The following is a 22,383-nucleotide window of genomic DNA, read 5'->3' as shown; positions in this document are numbered from 1 at the left end:
CCACGGCAAACATACATCAATTCTAAACACATATTCAGACAAATGCTATCAGCCACTGAACTTCTGTGCTCTGGAAAGGCCATTTTTCCCTTTGTCCATTGCTTCCCTTTTCGACTGGGCAAGTGCACTTACTTGTACTGCCTGGTCCTTGCCTAGTGGGCAACATATTTTATTCGCTTCCTTCTGGAGCTTTTTAATCCCTTATCATTCCAGCAACCAGCTGATAATTTTGCACGGGGACAGGAACCGGCTATCTGCATGCACAACAAGGATATCCAGAATGTAGTAGTTAATATTAACAAACATTTTGGAAGGTATATAAAGCCAAGTGCTTCAGAGTTTATACCAATCTCTGACTCTTGAAGTTTAAGATCAGATCTTTATTTAGGAGCAAACTGTACCACATCTATTACTCATCTACTAGTGGGGTTTCCTGTACTTTTTTCTCTTGAATGTTTGCTGCTGGCTGCTTTTCAAGACTGAATACTGGGCAGAGTGCATTAAGGAATTGATCCAGAAAGATGATTCCCATGTTTATCAGGTCTAAAATGGATATATGTCAAGCAAACCAGGAAGTTCTTTGGCTCCAGTGAGTGGAAGAGAGTCTGCCACAGAAATGAAACTTCCTGCTAATTGTCACTGCTGTCATTTCCAATGCATGCTTTTGAAAACGTTGTGGTAGATAGGAATGAAGTATGTGAAACAGAAATCCTGGAGTGAGAAGCCTTGGTGAAATCTTTTAAAGGCACTTGGATTTTCAGGGTTGCAAGGAATGTTCAGCTTGATGTACATGTGCTAGAAAAATCACACGTCTCAAAGTCAGACTGTTAACCACAAACAATCAGGGCTGCACAAGTTTAGAATGTTTTGCTATATGAGGATTAAACTATCAACAGATCCCAAATGCACATACACTGAATTCCTGCTTGTGCACTGAACTTTTGTTGTATTTCTAATTTTAACTTGACTCAACATACAGAGATGAGTGGGAATGGATCCAAACACTTTCTGGCTCAGAATCTGTGGAAAGTATGGATCATACTTCAGACTGCCCTACTCAATTGTTCTTGTATGAGCTCCAGATGGCAGTGAAAGCTCTCCTTAAACAGATCAATCTACCTCTGCATCAGGTATTTTCCTCTGTGGTATTTATCACCTTCTTAAAAACTGATTCTTAAGCACACAACTAAAAGCTACAAACTGTGTAACTTGCAAGCAGGGATTAAATGATATGGTTGCAAGAAAAGAAAAGCAGAGAAGTTCTGTATTCCATTGTTCCAAGGGGAAGGGGGTGAGAAGAACATCTTTAATAAACCCGTTATTTTCCTGGATATCTGAACATACAAGGATTAAGAAACAATTTTCAATTAGCTCCTATTTTTTGCATCTGCTAGCATTTGTGCAACTCGAGGCAGGTGCAAAGAGGCACTTTTGCATTAAACTAGTAGTTGTGAGAGCCTTTACCCAGCTGGCAAAGAAAAACAGGCTATTTTTCCAGGCAAGCAGGGCAATAGACTGTTCCTCTGGAGGCAGCAGTGAAAGCGTATGAAAAGCCTACTGAAGACACAGCATTTTGTCTTCTGGAGGCAACAGTGAGAGTGTATGAAAAACCTGCTGAAGACACAGCATTTTGCTATTATTTTACACATAGACAAACGTAGCACTCCTAAATCACATAGCTCTACACCTCCAGATTGCTGTGGGTGAGGAGAGGTATCTGGCTTCTGGCTTTACATTTATGTACAAGAAATGTGCATGTGAATAAATAAAGTCAGGGGGGATAATCTATGATGTGAAAGATCCATGAAAAAATAAGCTAAAGAGTTTGTTTCTTGTTTACATGAATTCCATTTTATTTTGGTCTACATGGGTAAAGAGGGCTTAAAGAAGTAAATCATCTTTATATTCGCTTCGAGGTCTGTTTGTGCAGCTAGAAAGATGTGGCCTTACAATAAATTAATCTGTGTCTACATTTCTTGATTTTGAAAGGTTTAGGCTTTGCTTTTAAAAAGGAATCCATCAGTGCTGCACCTTCTAGCCTGGGAAGAGCCAAGTAAGACTCAAGTAAATCCAAAATTAAGACAGATGGTGTGCTGCCTTGTGGTCAGTCACTCTAATTCAATAGAGCTCTGTACAGGTCTCGAGGAGGGTGTATTTTCTTGGAGGTTATAGCTTTTGTGTATCTTTTTTTTTAACCTAGGAATGTGCAATATATTCCTTAGGCTGCAGCTCAGCCAAGCCTTTAAGCTCATCTATTGTACACGAGAGATAGACGTAAACATGACCTTGCAGTTAAACAGTTGTAGATGTTTTGATGGCTCAAGACCAAACTCCTGTGTTAATTAATTCCATTTTTAATTTAACAGATTTATTTATGTATTTGTATTATTTTGGTGGTAACAGAACAATGGGCAGTGATGCTGGTGCATGCCCAGGCTAAAATGCAGTTCTGCACACAGCAGCTCTACAGCAGCCTCCGGCCAACTCCTGTGTGTGCCATTTTCTCTTGCTGCAGCACTTGTTAAACCTTTTCAGTGCTGTGTTGAGGGAGAGCCGCATATTTCTCCTAACCAACCCTAAATTGAATCTTAAAGGTTTTTAATTGAATCCATTTTCATGTTTTCACATAATTATGCAATCATAATCTTGAAAAGCACATGGCATGTGATCATTTTCTGCCTAATAAGAAACATAAATGTTGTTTTCAGGGGGGCTGTGCCTGTGTGTGTTGTTTTAATGTGGAACATTGCAGCTTTAAATCTTTATTTTATGTAGTGACATGAACCCACATTTAGCCTCCCCCCCCCCCCAAATATTTATGTTTTATAAAAATTCCGAGCTTGATGTTGTGCAAATTTTCTTTAATGTTTTATATCATTTGGGGTGTTGTTTATATAAGTGCCATGTTGTAATTCTCTCCTATTTCTTTCCCCGCGCGTGTCCCTCTACAGGCTAAGCACTTCCGTCTGTATACACAGGAGGTGTTGGAACTGGGTCACAATGTCTCCTTTCTTCTCCTGCTCCCCGCCTCAGACGACGTCTGCACTGCCCCAGGACAGAATAATCCTTACACCCCACACTCAGGATTTCTTAACCTCCCTCTTCAGATGTTTGAACTCGGTATAGTAGCTTGCTTCACCTAGAAATATTAACCCAGTCTTCTTATAATAAAATCACAAAGTTGTATCTGTTTTCCCCCTTGTCCCAGTGGAGAGTCAATAAATCACATGATGGCTTTGGCAACAACACTACCTATAACTGTGTACAAGTTATAGAGGGAGCAGAGCGGTTAAAGCATATACTGTAGCAATCGTTATTGAAATGCAAAGCATAGAGCAAAGCCCACAGTTATCCAGTATGTGTCTAGAAGCTTATTTGGAAGATGATGTGCTCTATAAAAACAGAACCAACAAAATTACACACAACACAGCAAGGCTGGAGTGTGAAAGGAGATGCAAAAAAGAATCCCTCTAAATTGTCACAAGAATCACCACTAGTTCTGTAGAGGAGAATTTATGCAGTTTCTGATTGCAGATAGTCTGACTATCTGCAAGGTCTGACTCCCTCACAGCTTTGTGAAAGGTGAGTGGAGTTTCCCATGTGAGGGTCATCATTTTTCCTTCTGATTCCTGGAAAAATGCAGAAGACAGTTCCATTGCAGTTATGGAAAATGCCAAAGCACTGGACTTGAATCTATTTCTTTAGGGAGCGCATCCTGTGCTGCAGCAGATTCAGCCCTCTTGTTCCACAGCATTTCTGGCTGGGGAAGATTTCCCCAAAACAGAGTTTTCCAGCTGTCTCACAGGAGGCATATGATGCTTTAGGTTCAAGGTCCTCTAGTTCTCATTTCTTCTTGTTTGGTCCACAGAGAAAAGAAAGGTTCCACATAAAAGCAGCTCATAAAGACTTAATAGTTCTTCTTAGAAAGAATATTGTAAGTATGGGGACTGCTGAGCCTTACACATTAGTCTCCTCTGTTTCCTTCTGGCCCGTAAAACTGGATATCTTTCTTCCCTCTGCTGTGGGGAAGAGAAGAAAGATATAAGCCAAAACTGATGGGATCAGTACACACACAGCCGCTACAGAATACACCTCTAGTGACAACTGTGTCCTCACTGGTATCTCTCTCAGGTGCTTATGTGACACCATTACCATCCTATGTCCTGTATGTCATTGCTAAGTGCAGTTAGAATCACTGATGTAGCAGAACAATGATTAGATGTTAATGGAGGATCTTACCAACACTGTATTTCTGCAGTCACAACAGATCTGTGACCTACCATCATCCAGCAACACAAGTACACAAACAGGAACACACAACAGTGCTCATTCCACATCAGCCAGGGCACACAAAGTGGTGCCTCTGACAGCTCTGGGGTTCTATGCTTGTTGTAGGAGGAGAGATGACAGCTAGCTGAGCTGCCACATAATTACGAGTGGTCCAGAACCGCAACACGTGAGCTGTTGTGGTCAGCTCAGGACAAGTTAGCCCTTCAAAAGAAAACTGATGTAATTGAACTAGAAGAGTTAGTTCAATGCTTCAGGTCATATGTCCTCGGCTGTAGCGCCTTAAAGCCAGACTTACCTTCCCGGCACACAACCCTGAAGCTCACTATTAGACTGTATTGAGCATATCATTTCTTCCTTTGAGAGGTGACTGCTGCACTCACTGTGCAAATTAATGCATGAAGCATACTCTTTTCTGGTGAAGTTAATCTCTGTGCTAGAGGCTTTGCAGACTACCTCTCATTGTGTGGTACACAGGCCAGGGACAGGAGTCATTCTCACTTCTGGGACATAGTTTGCATCAGGCTGAGAAAGCAATATCTTGGGTGATGTGTGCAGATAAACATGCAACAGAGCAATCTCTCAAAAGGCACTCTGGGTGCAGACCTCTCTGTTTAGCAGTTCATGGTGCAGAAAACAGTACAGAAAGTGAACTTTATGTTTCAGTATTTTTATATAAGCAATCATCTAGCCAAAGACAGATGACATTTCTATATGACATTATATATGTATCCCTGATGTTCTATAAAGTGACTGTGATTCACATCTCAAATATTAGAAGCTTCCATTCCCCATTAGCTGGTGGCTACCAGCTATATAATTGCATAACCACAAAAGACTATGTTGAAGCAACATTTGTTAAAGTAACATTAAAGGGTCTGACTTAAAACCACAAAGGCTAGAAACTTCAGCACTGGAGCTGAAACCGCGGCCGTAATTCACTCAAGAGTCCACCACATATGGCACATATACTGTAAGACCACACACTATTCAGACTAGATCCCTGCAATATCTCGGCATCTTTGAGAAACCAGAAGGTAGAATTCTTTCTTTCACTCTTTTTTGTGAGATTTCTATGTTCAGATTAGGCCTTCACTGTTATGCTAATGATGTGTCTGTGAGCGGATTTCTTAGTTTGAAAAAGTCTTCTCAGTTACTCTTATCATGTTGTTTGCATGGGACAGACAGACACATGATGCTGGTTTGATTTCTTTATTGATACTTATGATAAGAACAATACATGCAATTTACACTTGAAACACCCTGAAAAATACCCTGCCCCAACCCAGAGAAGTAGCAGCAGCAACCACCAGGCAGTCACTGCTGTAATAACATCATGCTTTGTGCTTGCATTTATTGAAGCACCACTGAATGGGGAAGTATTTCTGAGCTCTCCCTCAGCAAATTTCAGTGTGTCTGTGCAGAGATTCATAGTGATAACTGCTAAGTCTTGCTTGTGCAATTGCAGGTTCTATAATGGAGCTTTAAGAGGCCAGGAAAACTTAACACTTGCGAAGCTCCATGGCACTGAAGCTGTTGTGTCTCTTACCTAATTACCTCTTTCAGAGGTAGCTCAGACTGCTCTGTGCCACTCCAAAGTCAAATCACACAAAGCAAGAGGTCACATCTGCACCTTCTTATTACCCTTCTGCATGAGAGTTCAGAGCATGATGTGTGCTAACACCTAACAGAGTTTTAATTGCTTCACCCAAACTGATACCACTGAGATGCTTTTACTGCTGAGTCATTTACATTTCAGTTACTGATTTCAGCCAGCCTAGCTCAAGAGAAAGTTATCACCCTTTGAAATGATACTTTCTGTCTGAAACACTCAATTAAAAAAAACAAGAGATGAGTTCCATTTTCCAGTCATGTCACTGCCTTCTTGATAAAAGAAATGATGAGCTATAAAAGCCTCAGAAACAGCCCTTCTGATTGAAGCTATCAAGGCTAAGATAGCCTCTGGAGCTGCATACTAAGGACCTGATTATCCCTTCACTTAGATATAAATTAGAAATGACTCTTTTGAAATCAGTGAAGTTACAGAGTAAATCCAGTGTAAATGAGAGGAGAATTAGAGCCTGTACTATTTATTTCTAGCTTAAAGTAACCCATCCAGAGTTAGTAATTATATCTAATAAAACTTGTGCTCTGAAAGCTAAGGATTTCATATTTCATAACCAGAATAAAACAATGTTTCCTTTGCACTTGGTCTTTTCACAGTTCATTTTTGCTGCTACAAGGAAAAATTTATAAGCCTGTATTGCCGCCTTTCTGCTGTCATAGAGCTGGACTCTCTGAAAACCCAGCAATCCCTAAGGGAAGCAATTTCAGACAGTGAAGTCGCTGCAGCCAAACAAAGACACCAGCAAGTTATAGACTACATACAGGTAATAGTCTGTTTCTGCCTATTCCAAGGAGATTTTAAGGTGGCTTTCTTAAAAATTGCATAGGGCTGTAACTTGAAATCTAAATGGAGAATTATTCACAGACATCATAAAAAGAGCAGTTGTATCAAAAGTGCAATTCTGTTTTTATGAAATTCAAACCCAGAACATGATTTCCTTAGTTGTTGCTTTTATAGAAGGATTTTTATGGGCAAAATCAAATGACAGTTATACTAGACTGTTATAAAGAAATGTGTCAGCCTGCTTGTAAAACTCACTCCCATCTAATGTGAGGTAAGCTAGTACCAGGCTCGGGCATTCATTTGTATAATGGTTTTCCTCTGTCTTTGTGAACTGAGGACGTTTTTCAATATGAGAAGTTGCCAATTAACAAATTAAATGAAAACTTAGACTAGTTTGCAGAGCCAATCTTCATCAACATTATCACAGCGCAGCGAGCAGTTTTGCACTGAACATGGCAAACCAGCCCCAAGGCATCCGGAAGTCTGTCCAGCACCACGCAGTGATACAGCTTCAGTCCCCCAATGCAGAAGGATCACACATGTAATCATACATTATCATTCTTGTCTAATTTGATTATTCTCTGTATCTTACACTGATTTTCAGTACTATTCCCAGATGAGCGCTTTACCAACTCAACTCGGGGATCTTCCAAGTACACCACACTGTGCCCCATAGCAAGGCCTGTCCTTTTGCAAACCATTTTGGTAACTTAGAGCTAAAACTCCTATGGACATGGTTGATCTGTCTTTCTACAACTGAGGTGCAGATAAATTAATTGCTCTGCACTCTTAATATTCAAGCATTTTCTGTTGGAATAGGGGCCAAGACAGCCATTTATCCCATTGATAATATGTTTTTATCCATAATTATGAAGAAGATGATAATATTTCTCTTCCTCTTTGCTTTGAATTCAAACCTCCTTTGCCTTGTTCGCTTTGGAGCTTTTGGCAACATGCAGGAGGGCAGGGAGGAATGTTCCATTGTACTTTCACTGCTCAAACACCTCCTTCCTTCTCATCTTCTCACCCTCACCCTCAGAAAACCTACCTTTTTCCCAGTGTGCAGGAGACTTTGGCACATTCTTCTCCTTCACATCAGAAATGAGTATATGCATGTTAATGCGCATGTACTGTATAGACAGGTCTGTGTTCCTCTTCTCCAAAGTGTCTGGGTCACATATATACGCTGGGAAAATATGGGAGAACATCTGAAACTTCAGTGTTTTGTGCTGAATTATTGTGACAGTGTATTAGCCTTGTCAGGTTTCCCCTCAAATGAAAACCAGCTGTATTTCACCTATTGGCAAAAATATCTCAGCCCACCACATACCGCAATCTTCAGTGGTGACCACAAAACCGCAAGGGCATTTGTGTGATCCTAGATCTAAGACAGTGTTGAAGTCACTACACAAACCAAACATTGTAAAGAGCGAGGGAGTCTATATAAATGCAGTTCTGAAAAGGAGTCAGAGGGCAACTGAAAAGTGAAGATTAAAATAAAATAAAAGAGCAGATAAGGTACTTGGAGACTTTACCAGAATGTTACACAGCAAGAAATCCGCAGACACTGAAACTAGAACTGAAGTTAAGCTGTGAATTATGCAGTATAATGCTTCAGACGTTCCTGAATTGTAAAAGAACCACAGTTCATTAAAATGACTGGTCCATTATCCCAGGAGACACTGCAGAATGGCATCACAGAGAAAAACAACAGGATTTGCATCTTATTAAACTGCATGCAGTGTGATTTCTGTTTGGGATTGAGGGAGGATCACAGACAGAGAATACAAAATCTCCAAAATCAAATAGGTGAGACGTTTGCTAACTGGCATTCTCTTCATGGAGCAACACTGAAGTCTTGAAATGATGTAGGATTATGAATTAATCTCTGAGCCATTTGCTATTCTTATCAGTGTATATTCTTAGCTCAAATTAACTCAGTGGCAAGGCTTGCACTGACATCATTGGAGTCGGGATTTCACCTTTACATAAAAATGGCCATACTAGGTCAAGACAAAGATCCATCTCTCCAGTTATCCTGTCTCCAATACAGCTCATCAAGAACTACCCTAGCTAATCTGGCATCTACAGTATCCTTTGGCAATAAATTTCACACTCCGAGTGTGCAGTTTGTGAAGAAGTATCTTCAGCTAAGAATATGTGCTGGAGCCCTCAAAGTACAATATGCGAGTCTGCAGTCTCCTCTTCCCTGGTCCCTTTGTTACTTCTCTATTTGACAATACTCACTGCACAAAGTACCAATCACTTTTGCCTATCCATTTCCTGACCCAGGGCTCTCGTTCTGCATCCCTGCAGAACATAGCTTGCATAACTGCAGAGCAGTTTCCCTTAAACACTGCAATATTAATATGAAGGCTCATTTCTTTAAATGCAAAATCTTCTGCAGGAAGAGGAGTGCAAGGGAAGTTCTAGAAAGGGTACTGCAGCAGAAGGATAATACACTCACAGCTACTGTCACTTGCTGGTTGCAGCAACATCTGCTCCGTCATCAAACATGTTGAATTGCTTGAAGATGGTAAAAGTGTTCCATTATCAGAAGGCTCTCAAGACCCACAGTAAACAGCATCTTTTCTCTCTTCATAGATACTTAAAGCTATATCCTGCTATTGGTTTAGGCACTTGTCTCTTATTGCCATCAACAGGCATGTGTTAGAACTGTCTTACTGTAGATTTATACTATTAAAATATATGAAGACCAAAATGATGATAACGGAGAAACTTGCAGTTTGCCTCATAGCTGTGCTTCTACCCTCCATGAATGTACATTCTTCTACGTGTATGTATATTCTTCTGTTAAAAACTAGCTTTGATTGGAGCACTCTGCTTTGGAACATAATCCTGGGTTTGCAAGGATGCTCAAGAAGTCTTGCTTTCATGACAGTACAGAATGAAATCACCTTTCCACTGTGCCACAAAACTGATCCCATTTTTTACTCCATCAAAAGACCATTTTCATTTTCTTTCCATGTCAGAGTTTAGGCCTGAATTCCCACACCCACACCCCCCCTAAGTGCAGGTTCTTAATTGAGGTATCTCATTTGAGAGTCAGACTGCAATGGTGAAGGAGAACAAGCACCGAACCAAAGGCAGTTCAGACCACCTACATCTGAAGTGTCCTGTCAGGGGATCCTGCTGCTGTCTGCTGGCAGCATCCACACACCCACTTGGGTGCTTTTATAACGCACGCACTTAGGTAGAATCAATACACAGGCTAACTGTGCTTTTTCACCATTTCTTTACAGCAAATCGATGAGATCTGGAGGGAAATGAGATGGATCACAGAAGCACTGCAGTATGCAAGATACAAGCAGCCAGCAGCTGGCCTACCTGTAAAGAAGTTTGTGGATCTTTCAGTAGAACACTCTCAGAAGAAAATCAGTTCATCCTCTTCACATTTAGATTGTCTTCCTTCACCTCCCCCTTCACCTGAGGCTAGACTCCAGAGAAGAAAAGCTGTGAGTGGTAAGAGAACTCTTCTTTGTTCATCAAACAAAATCCTTTAACTCACTTTCACTTGTAACAGTTCCTGTATTGTCTTTTTATAAAAGGAGTCAACATTTTCCCATACCTGCCAGGGTATTTTAACAATCATTTTACCAGCCATTTGCCACTCTCTATCCTGAGATCCCTCTACAATCTTTGCAATCAGTTTTTACCTACTCAGAATAACTGCTCAGCATCAGCCAACTCTGTCAACTCACTGTTCCAGGTTATTAAATGAACAGGTTGGAAGGTACAAGTGCTGTCACTGACTTTGCTTTGTTTTGACAGAGCAAATTTTAGTGCCAATAGTCCAGTTTAAAAGTCGTTTTCACATACTTCAGTGTTGTCAGTGTCCCAGACAAGCACTTTAAAACACAGACTTACACAAGTAAGTACCCACCTCACTGACTGTTACTACTTCTCTGAACAGCTGGAGAACTAAACTGATGAAAGAAATGGATGACAGCAAATAAAGGTGAAGCAAATTAAACAGTAACACCTAATTTGCTAACAGAATGAGGACTTTGGAGAAAAATGTAATCCATCATTCTGCTGAGCTGTCTTTAAGCAATAAGTAAATGAAACAGCAGAAACAAAAGCACCAGATGCTCCATTAAACAACTGCCATGACCATTTTGGTAATAATAATTTGTGAGGTTTATTCAAATTGGAAGTTTTATACAGTAAAGAAAAATGAATACATGTACTCTGATTAGATTAGGCTGAAAGCAAGCCAGAGACGATGGTGTTTTGATTCACTCCGTTACACCATGGTGTTCTTTCTCAGCATCTCTCCCTAAACTGATTTTTCCCTGTATTACAGACCATGAATGCAGGATAATCCTTAGCTCTGGCACCATGTTAACTAGAGCATTATCTTGTCCTGCATGGGCTTGATTCACTATTGCTGGGCTATACGGTGATTTACGCTCAAAGTGAATAGTCAGCACTGTATAAAGTCTACATTTCCTTTCCTTGGATCTAATATAAAACCTGCAGGGCAGTGAAGCATCAGCCCACTCTATCACATATGCCACTATTTATTATGTTATTGATCCCTCTGCAGCCAAAAGACAGCAGTGGTTTAGTGATGGTGTGGTCAACAAATTCACATCTGAATTAAGTGTTTTCTGCTTGTATATGAACACAAGTAACACACCTGATGGACAAAAGGGTAGTTTTTGTTCATCTGCCTCCAGATGAACCTCTTAGGCACACACACAGTTGCACCTACTCACAGTTACAGAGGTATACATGTGGAGTAATTCAACTGGCATCTTTAACAAAAACAGAACCTGGATTAGAGTTTTTCTCTCCCAAATCTCCATCTCTATGAAATTTGGTGACAAGAAGATAAAAGAAAACAGATCCTTTCAGAACATAATCCCAGTTCACACGAAATACACATACATGTTTAGAATTGTAGATCTGACTCTAAATTCAGGAAAAAAAAAAACATAAAAGACAGTTAAGCCATTTCTTTCCTGTGCTTGTCTTCTTAATCACTTCTCTTTGCAGATTCCCAGCCCTGCTCAGATGAAGAAGGCTGCTCTGAAGTATTCCTTCCAACTGACAGTGACTATGATTCCAGTGATGCATTAAGCCCCAGAGAATTAGACCTGATTTACTCCTCCTCACAGGACATATCCCAGCAGGCCAGCAGTGGCCTGGGTGGCAGTGCACCTGATGTTCTCCAAGTCCACGACATGAAGCCTTGCCTGACATTGAAAGAAGGCCTGACAGAGTGTAGTGCCTTTGATACTAATGCTGAATGTTGCACAGAGGACATGAGCAATCTAACAGTGTCAGGGCTTACATTGAAAAGCATAGACAAGTCCTCTAGCTCCAAGCAGGCACTGAGCTTTTTAGGGAAAAAAAAACTAGGGAAACATCAACATTACAGCTACTTCAGCCGGCACCATCGGTGGCTGCGTGTGTACAGTGAGACACAGTCTGGCTCTCTGTCTGAAGGGGTGTATACTCAGCATCTCATGAGACATTCAGATTTGTCTCAAGAGCCTATCTCCACTGAGCAGGTGAAGATTCCCATTGATGGATCTCGGAGCACTTTCTTGCCTCATGCATCCAGCCTTCCAGAAGATGGGAAAGGCAAGTATGAGGAGTCAAGGCAAACTGTCCATCAGATACATGTGGAGCCTTATAAAACATTTCTGGATGAAGACAGCAAGTCCTGGGCAATGAGCACACAGTCTGTAGAACACAGGGATGCTCACAGTGCTATGCAACAGAAAATGAGTCCAGATGACCAGTCGGGTTCTGCTGTCTCAGAAGTCTTCAGCAGCACACTTTAACCCTCAGACTTGTGCATTGCTTCCCACTGCTACACAGTGAGAGAGTGAACATCGTGCATGCAGGGCCATACTTTCAAAACCACTTGGAAATCTCCAGCTCCTGAAATGGCAACTCATGCCACTCAAAAGAATCCTCATCTTTTGACTTCATCACCAGGTTTCTGGTCTTACAGAGGTATCATCTGTCACGATGTAAGCTTTATTATTGGCATCTGCACTTTTGCAGGTAGAGCTGTAACAGTCACCACAAAACAGAACAACCTGTGGCTGCAAATCTAGTAATGAGGTTTTGCAGTTCTCCTGGTTTCCATGTCTCCCTGAGCATGCAAAATTTTAAGCATGAGTGGTTCTGCCTGCAAGTTAGCAGAAACTGTAACATCCTTGGTGTCCTCACGTTAGGACTGTGTCCTAAACTTGTACTAACCAGTTCTCCATTATTTCGTGTCAGTTTTTCTACTTCTTGAATGGATTTAGGCTGCATATAACTGAAGTGCTAACTTCTCTAGGAACACATTTAACCCAGAGTTTCACTTACAGAGAAATGAGAAGTCTTTTGGTACCTAGAAAAGGCAGTCAACACCACCTCTGAGTGCTGTCGAAGCCTGACATAATTATCACAAGGGTTTTTTTCACCAGCTTAGATTTCAAATTATGTATTATAAAGGCTTAGCAGGTAAACCTTTGGGGTCAAGAGCAGGCAGAATGAGACCAAGTTCTGAAGGAATAAGATGCAGAGTCTAAGTGAGACTGAAGCTTGGTCTTTTCTTCTGCCCAGAACACAAGAGCTCATTTCTGCATGTTGGCAGCATGCTCATACACCCGTTGAAAAGAAATGCTCCTACTTTTGTTCCTGAATATTCACTGTAAACTTCAGGGGTATTTGATCACCATGTCTGAAATTGGGATAACTGTAATGATTAGGGAAATTTGGGGTACGGTTTGAATGCATTATTTGGGCCACCAATATTGTATCATAAGGAGAGTGGGAGGTGGTGTTTTAGCATGCTGTGTTTGTCTAAAGGCAGATCACACTGAGTCATGATGTTGTCCTTTACAACCAGAATCAGCCTTATAGTACTACAGGAGATGATCTCAAAAATGAAATCCCTATTAATGAGAACCATAACATTTGAGTCAGTAAGAAATGAACGAATGTGGAGAGAAACCCCAGCTGTTGCACAAGCTTTAATTTTTCTTAAACAGTTCTTGAAGTTTAATTTTATAGGCCACATTCCTGCTGGTTAAATTCCCTCACTCCATGTTTGCGCAGCCTTCTACCTTTCAATTTTTCAGCCTCCAGGTGGATACATTCTAAGGCCTCCAATAAAGAGATTTGAGTTAAATAGTTGAGTTTACAAGTCCTTGAGGTAAAGGTAAGGATTTGGGCCCATGATCTGTGGTCCTTATTAAAATAGCACTTCCATAACCCCAGTGCTATTAAAATCCCTGTGAACTCAATCCATAAATTCAAAAATAAATGTTATTCACTATTTTATGCTTGGTCAGTATGTGGAAGCCAAGAAGAGTGTTTGCAGTGATACAAGGGCAAAAACTTTCTATAAGGATTTACATTTGTAACTTCTCTTTTTGGGTGAGGGAAGTTAATTTTTCACCCAAACTATTCATTCATTCCCTGATCCGAGGCTGGAAAGACTTCCATTCACTTCCACAGGCTTTGAATGAAACCCATATTGAAAATTCCTGTGGGTGAGAAGATGCTGGGGGGAGCAGAAGTGTCAGCGCCAATTTGCAGCTAGAAGGACATACATTGTATGTTGTATGCCACATGGAGCTGCAGGGGGAAAACCTGACTCACACACCATAGAACCAAACAGTGATGTTTTACTGTCACTGAAGGCAGTAACAGCTTGTTACATTAGATTATGTTCATTAGCAGAAGGCTTTGCACCAAGGAGAGCCAGCCAGTGTAATGCTCATACTCAGAAGTCAAAATAATTTAGATTGTTTTCTAGGATACAGCACCTAGCCCAGGCTCCCCTAATCTGTTTAGCCTCTAAGCAAAACTGCCATAAAACTGTCTATTAAAGAATAAAAATAACAATACGCTGAGGCCATATGTTTTTGCAGGAAGCGATGAGATAAAACAAGATGTTCCTAAATGAAACCCACCTTGCTTTGCTTCGGCTCTTCAGGAACACTGAGGGCAAGAAGTAGCAAGAACTACAGCAGAACAGGTACACACTGCTGGTTAGGTAAGGATGTAAAAATCTCTGTCACCTACTTCTGCTGCTGGACTTTTCCAGCAGTAGTCATGTATCTAATAACGAGCTGGGTTCTTTACTGGTAGAAAGGGCTTGATTTCATCATAATCTGCTGTGCTAAAATGGAATTTGACTCTGAGAATGCAAATGCCAGCCACAATGTACCCCACCTTGATTCTAACTTTGTTACATGGAAGTAGTGTTTACATGATGGCCAATGGGGCATGCTTCCTTAATTCTATTAGCTCTAAATTGAGGTTCTTCCACATACTTTAATAGTCAAAGTAGTAATTGATAGTTCTGACTTTAAATACTTCTGATTATAAAGCACTGAATTGTCTCGTTAGAAATACATGTTCTTTGTTCAAAATTATCATCCCTATCTATTCAGTGGGTGATTGAGCAGAGCAACGCCTTAAAAGAATAGTAATGAACACCCAGAGATAAATAAATAGTAGAAAGTGGTGCCTTTCAAGTACTGTCATAGTACTATTCATACTGCTGCTGCAGTTGTCTTAGGAAGATCACTCACACATTTCACAAGCAGCCACAGCAATTCAGAAGCATCCTGCAAACTACAGCACTGTATTCCCACTCCATAAAGGCACAAGTGGCTCTTCTGAGTAGGGCTTAGAGTAAAGGCTCACAGTCAGGAATCAAATTAAAATTAGGAACTCAGATCTTTGCTTCAATTACTGTGAACCCTTTCCCCAGGTTGGGCTCAAGTGCCCCTCCAAGGATTCCAGCACAGAACGGGGAAATGCTGTGGCTCAGAGCCCACAGCACACCAGAGTTTCATTAGCCAGCAGACAGCTCATTCAAATGAGTCTGCACCCACTGAAGCTCTGCCCTAAAATGGGTACTAAGGCTTCGTAAACTTCTGGACATCTCTCTTTTACTCCTGTATCTTGCCACAGAACTTTGTCCTGCATTTTCTAGGGAGTGTATATTCACCTGGGCTGAACTCAGACCCTCCTATCTCTAGGCATGACTTAACTGGCTAGGAAAAAACATACTGCTTTAATACTGTGACTCAACAGCAAAAAAAAGAATGTGGATCATATCTCCCTGTTTAGTGGACTAAAACTTTCCTTTTTCTGCTGGTAGGAAGCAAGTTAGAGGTAAACTGCAAGCGAATTCCTAGCATCAGCAAGAAGGCAGTCTGCCCATGGATAGTTTGCCTCAAGAAAGCTGTGCCTTGAGCACTGATTTCCCAGGCTTGTATTTCTTCTTCCTTTGCCTTTAGGTATTAGTTGACAATTGGATTTTCTAGACAATAAAAGCACGCACAGGGAAATCTACAGTATTTTTAAACATAGATACTAAAAGGGGAGGGAGAAGATGGAATATTTTATCCTGAACATTTATGTTTAGAGCGTTTTGGAAAGAGATGGTGCATCTTTAAATTCTCTAAGGTATAAAGAAATGCATTAAGTTGCTGGTCAACTCTTTTAAGGTGTTTAAATGCATGGCTCATGACTGTTACGTAAAACTTCAATACAGCCTTACAAACAACAAGGGTATAGTGTATTTGAAACTATGGTACACAGCTTGGAAACTTACTCTGAATTTCTCTGAGGTGTTGAACTTTGCCATCAGCAAAAAGCATTTTTAGTAAAGAGGCCTTGAATTTTCAGACAACGGAGATTTCATCAGGTTGGGTCGGATTTTTCCACTACAGAAAAACACTAAGTAGCTGGAATACTTTATTTGTAAGTATAATCTATCTTTTGATTCCATCAAGTAGAATTCATAAGGCTAAATCATGCCCAGAAGCGAGAAGCAGAGCTGTTGGAACAGTATATTCTTTGCAAAACCCAACGGCAACGTTCCCGAAGGCAGGCTGTGCATTATCTCTGGCAGCTTTGGCCTCTTCTGTGCTAAGTGAACATCTGCATCTTTTGTGCTAAGTGAGCATCTGCAAAGTCATGAGAAGTCAGTTTGTTGATTCGACTGGAGCAGGCCCCACGTACTGCTGAAAGCTGTGCAGCTCCTACCAGCTCAGAGGACATCTCATGGTCCTGGTGTTCGTGAGCACTTACCCAGCTTGCTGTCTCTCAAACGGAGCTTTGGGGGTGAAATAAGAGCCAGGCTGGAATACGTATTCACACGACAGCACCTTGGGCAAGATTTAGCCTTTAAACCACTCACACTGTAATAGAGTAATGTGTTAGTAAGCTTGTCTGTCATTAGCCTACGGGAAACCTCGTCTTTTGCTTGTCAAATAATAAGAATAGATTTTTTACGCTTATGTTCATTTTCTCCCTTGGAAAAGCTATCTGAAATTGGCCTAACCTTAGAGAAAGTGGTTGGTGTGGCACTAATCTACCTTATTACTGTGAACTGTAGTAATTCATTAAGCAGATTTTAAGTTAAACGCACAGAGGTTTTGTGTTTTGCTTTATATAATGGTCAGTTTGAGGCCAATTGTGCTGTCCTTAGACCTCGCTCCAGGTCCTTTTGCACCAGTGTAAACTATGAGTAGCTCCACTGAAGGCAAGCCAGGTATTGCCTTGTACAGATCAGCATTACCTCCACTGACTAACAAGGCTGGCTCGGCATCAGCTGAGGATCTGGATCAGTGGAGTCATCACGAACACAACACACAGATGCTGGTGCAAAAATGGTATGTGTAAGGAAGACAAAAGGGGATTTATCTCATGGAACATCCCCCTGGAGGTCACAGGGACAGTTGTTGGAGCTGGCTCATAGAGTGAGCCCACCACGCTGCTGTGTTACCAGTTGTACTGGGGGGGGTAACCTATACTGCATGATCTATTGCTACATTTGATAACAGGGACCAAATTTCTCTCCTATATTATGCAAATGAATCCCCTGCTAAATGTAATGGGAGTTTCAGTTACTTTCCTGATAAAAATGAGGACTGTTGAGGGTTACTGGGGACCTGGGGGGAGGGAAGAGGGGTTGTTTGGTTTTTTCCCCTCAGAGAAAAAGTAATTTAAGTGAAATGTGCAAGGCAGTGTTTAATTGCTTCCTGCCTTGTTTGTACATAGCAATTTGGCTGTTTATTGGTTGTCTTTGTTCAGATTTTTATTGTAACTTGTTGCTATATATGCAACCAAGCGTATGTTAAAGTTTAAACTTTGGTACAAAATAATGCACAATTTTATGTGCTTTAAAACTTTGTAAATATCTAGATGAACAATGTGGGCTGTGCTAACTGTGATCTTGAGACTTGACGCAACAATATTTTCATGCATATGTACCTGCGAATGGTTTGAAAATAGCAAAATATATCTTGAGGATGGCCACGAGCCAAGAGTAAATGAGTGCCGCATGACTCATGCTTCTTTAATAATTCCTGAAAGAGGCATGTCTAGTACATAAAATAGACAATAAAAATAATTTTCAAGACTACAAATATTTTTTATAACTTCAGATATTAAATACTATTTTAGAAAAAAGATTGGTTGGTAAAAGAAATCAGGTTTATTCGAGTGAATCATTGTCATAAAAATGTTCTTAACATAGATTTTTTTGTTTGATCTAATATCATAGAAACCCAGCTCTTTTAAGATTTCGAAGACTTGAAGTGCTCTTGTGTTCGTACCACTCCCGTGATCTTCTGAAATGATGTACTTCAGGTCTTCTCCCTCATTAACAAAAACATGCTAGCGTATACATTCGGAATCCTAAATACCATGTGCACTTGTGTATTTGACCGTCACCAAGTACCCACCTATATGAGCTTTACAGTCCATAGAAATCTGAATGTAGCTTGTGTTTTTCCCTGAATTCTTTTATTTTTATTAGAAAATGACTTATTCTAAGGCCAAGCTTTCAAATATGGTCTCCAAAGTTAAATTTTGGGCTACACATTCAGACATCTAAACAAAACATGGCTTCCAGAGCTTGCGGGCAAAAATAACCTGCCATCAAAGTCAACAGGAATTGAAACTCAATTTGTACAAATGTAATTGCCTCAATACAGCAGTGATATCTGGGTAGCTGGATTTGAAGTGGCATCTTTCTAATCTGTGTGTTACAACTGCAGAAAGTGCTGGCATACAAGTATCAAAGCAGTGAACAGCACCAAGATCTTGCAGGCTGACAGCCCAAACCCTCCCCAAGCCCAGGGCTCTCCTATGGGCTCAGCAGCTTTCGGCAGGGTATTTGCAATGACACCCAGACAGAATCCACTGCATGCTTGCGGTGTGAATCTGTGCTTTCAAGCCACGTTGTAAACACTGTATTGGAGGTGTATAATCTGCTTGTAGCCAACACCCCAGATATTGCCTGCTGACGGGAATTACCTTATGAAAGTGAAACACTCTTCCATTGTGACTCCTCCATTTTTCACATATTCTTGTCCTCCAAAAGCATGGCAACATTTCCAATGTAGGATAAAATTGGGTTATTGTATGTAAACAAGAGAAATAAGAACTCCATTTTCAATGCTGAAGTGAAAGGACTTGGGTCACTTTTTACCTTGTTTCCCAGATGGAGAGGTTGCTAAATCTATTTTAAGCACCATACTGTGGGAGCCTCTCAGCATCTTATGCACTATCCTACCTTTTGTACAGATACTGCTGTAATTAGAATAGGTGACATACCCAAGGTCACACAGAGAGCTTGTGACAGAGCAGGGACACAATTTTCTGGCTTAACATCCTTACAACATCAGCAGCAGCCAATTATTCATAGCTTCTGCACAAGTATATGTGGTAATGTAAATGTTGACAAATGTCCGTATTCCAGCCAGGACATGCCAACTCATTGCAAGCTTCAGGATAACAGCATCTTACTGGAGTATCTGTGGGTATTTTCACACATGGAAAATATTGTAACCAAAATGCAGCCAAAGTGGAGCTCAGCAGTAGAGTGAAATACTGCTTAAACTGTAAGATAAAATGTGACTGTCGGTCACCTCTGCTTCCTTCGTTTTCAGTTGCAAAACATTGTTACCACATTTCCAAAGTCAGTAAAAGAAAAAAACCAAATGCAAGTAATTAGTCATGTACAGTAAGCTAAGGAATTAACTAGAAAAAACACTGCAAGACAAAGAAGGATTTTTTGTGTGCATGTACTTAAATTACTTGGGGGCATTTCTGCATGTACCACACAGCTTTTAGAGCCTAGTTGTTCCTATGTTTTGCTTGCCCCAAGCTGAGATTTCTTCTTTATATGAGAAGATAGGTAAGTGAACAGTGCAGTCCGTCCAGACCTTTCTAACACGTTTGCCATGGTTCCTTGAAGGACAGTGCTGGTTTATAATTGCCTCTGTGTTCTATGATGAAATGCTTTTAAACCAACTGGAAAGAAGTTAACAAACTCATGTTTCTGACAGCAAAAGACACCATTTCGCTGTTCCATTCAGATGTATTAACTTATATAAACTGTCATCTCTCTGAGCAAACTTATTAACTCATTTTTTAATTCTGCCTTTAAATAAATGCTTTGGGTTTGATTTGGGGTGTTTGGTTGTTCTGCAAACACACAAAAGATCGTTCTTAATAAGCTTCATCGTTCTCTTCCCCAGACAGCTGTATTCAAACTCTCTTTTCAAACAAATGTATGTTCATTCAGAAGAGCTAGTAAAATGTTTCTATTTTAAGAGGTTTTAATTACTAATAATCACCCCTAATTAATCAGTAGGATTTCTGCTCCTTACCCGTGTGAATAACAGAGCTAATTATTCTGATTATCCAATTCATTTTTATTATGGCAAACATGCCGGGAAAAAAATCAGGTACACTCCTCTGCTCTGCTGCTCACGTACACACTCAGTTACACACAAAAAACGGTAAAGTGGGCAGCAATTTTGGAGCTTTATAAACTAATATTAAAGTCAGTTTAAAGACAAAACAGCCTTTAATAACAGTAAATAAAAGTGGGGGTTTTTTTGGTATATATCAAAATAAAATCCCTGCCTTTGGTGAGATGAGCAATTTTTTGACTTAATGCGGTCTTTGCAAAATAAATTGTTTTAAAATTTCCACCAATTTGCTTTTTAAGGGGGAAACAAAGGCAATGCCAAAATGTTTTGCTTGTAATCACTTTCTGAAAAATCCTGAGGCAAAACGTTTCAAGTGTGGATGCCATCATTAAGTGGTGATAAATAAATGCATAATAGTGGACTAGGCTGAAACACCCTTCTGTGAGCAACGCCGCTGCTGTTGGTTTTAGTGGTACTTGGGAGTGCTCCTCGCTCCTGAAAATCAGGCATTTTGTTTAAGTGCTTAACATCAGTGACACACGTATAAGAATGTGGCTCTGGTTCCCCTCAGCTGTGATCATTTCTGGACCACAAAAGAATCCTGCACCTACACAGAGATGTTTCACACGAACCTGCACACCTTCACCTTTTCCCATACTGCTTTTGAAATGTTTGGGAAAGGAAAATGTGCCCTTTTTTTTTGCTTATCTGTTTCTGAAATGGTCACAGAAAGGAGCTAAATCAGAAGTCAGGCTTGATAAGTTTAACACCCCAGTTTCACTCCTGTATGTGCTACAAACCTAGCCCCAACAGAACACGTCTTTTTTCAAGCTTTCTTCTGGGGCACACTTGCTCCTTCCCCCTTCTGTGCCTTGTGTTCTCATTCTGATCCCCTGCTCTCTCATGGCTCCATCCTGATCCCTCTCTTCCTCGAGTCTGAGTCACAGGAGCAATAACCCAGCCTGCTTCGACCTACTCAGTGCCTCAGCTGTTAGGGTAAAGCCACGCTCCCGGGGGACTCACGTTTGAGTACAACCCCAGGATTGTCAGGGCTCTGGCTGGCAGTGCTGCCGAGGGGACAGTCTAAGGCTCTATTTTAATCTTCTGGAGCCCAGCCAAACACTGGAACGGAGCTGCCAGCACGAGGGGGGCCCTCCTGCTCACTGCGCCTGACCTCCCATCAGGAGAGGTGCTGGTGTGTTCCTACTCAAACTACTAGGGCTCTTTCATTGCGCCTGACCTCCCATCACGAGTGCTACCAGGGATCCAGCTTCGACTACTGGGGGCTTAACCCTGGCACAGGTCCAGCACACGAGCTACACGCCGCCTGTCTCCAGATGTAGGATGCACCGAGTGTACACTCGCACACCGCGGGCTCAGCCGGAGGGGGCTGTTTCAGGTACTCTGTACAAGCAGCCACGCAGCACTGCCGACCCCTCACCCTGTCTTACAGGGGTGGACGTACCCCTGCAGGGGGTTCTGCCGATCCTTATCCTTTCATTTGGGAAGATGCAGCGTTTCACACGTGTCTGCAGTCCTAGCCTGCATCCCTACTGCAGCTGACCCTGCAGCTTGACTGCAGACACTCGCTCCTGTCTTGAGCAGTATCAGCTCCACAGCCTGTCTCCATGGACGGGCATTCAGTGAGATGTGGCTGTGCCACGGGCCTCGGGGAGGAAGCCCCTGAGTAACTGTGAGGCAGAGAGTATGTGCTACCCCTTCCTAGGTACCCCGAGATGGGAATGTTTCTGAAGACCATCACAGAGGTTCGCAGTTCAGCTAAATCACGCTGTGCTTTGCAGCTCAGCTCTGCAGGCCTCCCCTTCAGCAGTCAGCAAACCCCAAAGCCCGCTCCTCCTCTCCATGCTCCCTGTGTGCTCAGAGCACCAGGACGTCAGCTGAAGCCCATCCTGAGCATCAAGAGCATCTCCCTGACACCAGCAGGCTCCGAGCTGGGATCTCACTTGCTAG

At 41.4% G+C, this 22,383-nt stretch overlaps 1 protein-coding gene across 14 annotated transcripts in view; it reads left to right on the top strand.

The window, feature by feature from the left end:
* Positions 1 to 20,024, top strand: part of ANKFN1 (ankyrin repeat and fibronectin type III domain containing 1) — a 128,161-nt gene extending 108,137 nt beyond the window's left edge. For 5 of the 14 annotated variants that reach the window (XR_009963609.1, XR_009963603.1, XR_009963604.1 and 2 more), the window contains 6 exons: positions 980 to 1,130; positions 2,952 to 3,120; positions 6,511 to 6,677; positions 9,961 to 10,180; positions 11,720 to 14,708; positions 17,190 to 20,024. Coding sequence is in view for 1 of the 14 variants with exons in the window: in XM_062612707.1 (XP_062468691.1) it covers positions 980 to 1,130; positions 2,952 to 3,120; positions 6,511 to 6,677; positions 9,961 to 10,180; positions 11,720 to 12,513 (1,501 nt within the window). In the remaining 13 variants the exon portion in view is untranslated. Of the gene's footprint in view, positions 1 to 979; positions 1,131 to 2,951; positions 3,583 to 6,510; positions 6,678 to 9,960; positions 10,181 to 11,719; positions 15,747 to 16,372; positions 16,627 to 17,189 lie in introns of those variants that run through there. The other 9 variants (XR_009963608.1, XR_009963607.1, XR_009963611.1 and 6 more) reach the window with 9 other exon arrangements.
* Positions 20,025 to 22,383: the final 2,359 nt, after the last annotated feature.

Source organism: Pezoporus occidentalis, unplaced genomic scaffold (genome assembly GCF_034315485.1).
Source record: "Pezoporus occidentalis ecotype Australia unplaced genomic scaffold, CSIRO_AGI_Poc_V1 ctg160, whole genome shotgun sequence".
NCBI lineage: Eukaryota > Metazoa > Chordata > Aves > Psittaciformes > Psittacidae > Pezoporus > Pezoporus occidentalis.
Note: the sequence above shows the minus strand (reverse complement) of the source record. Positions and strands in the feature narration are given on the sequence as shown.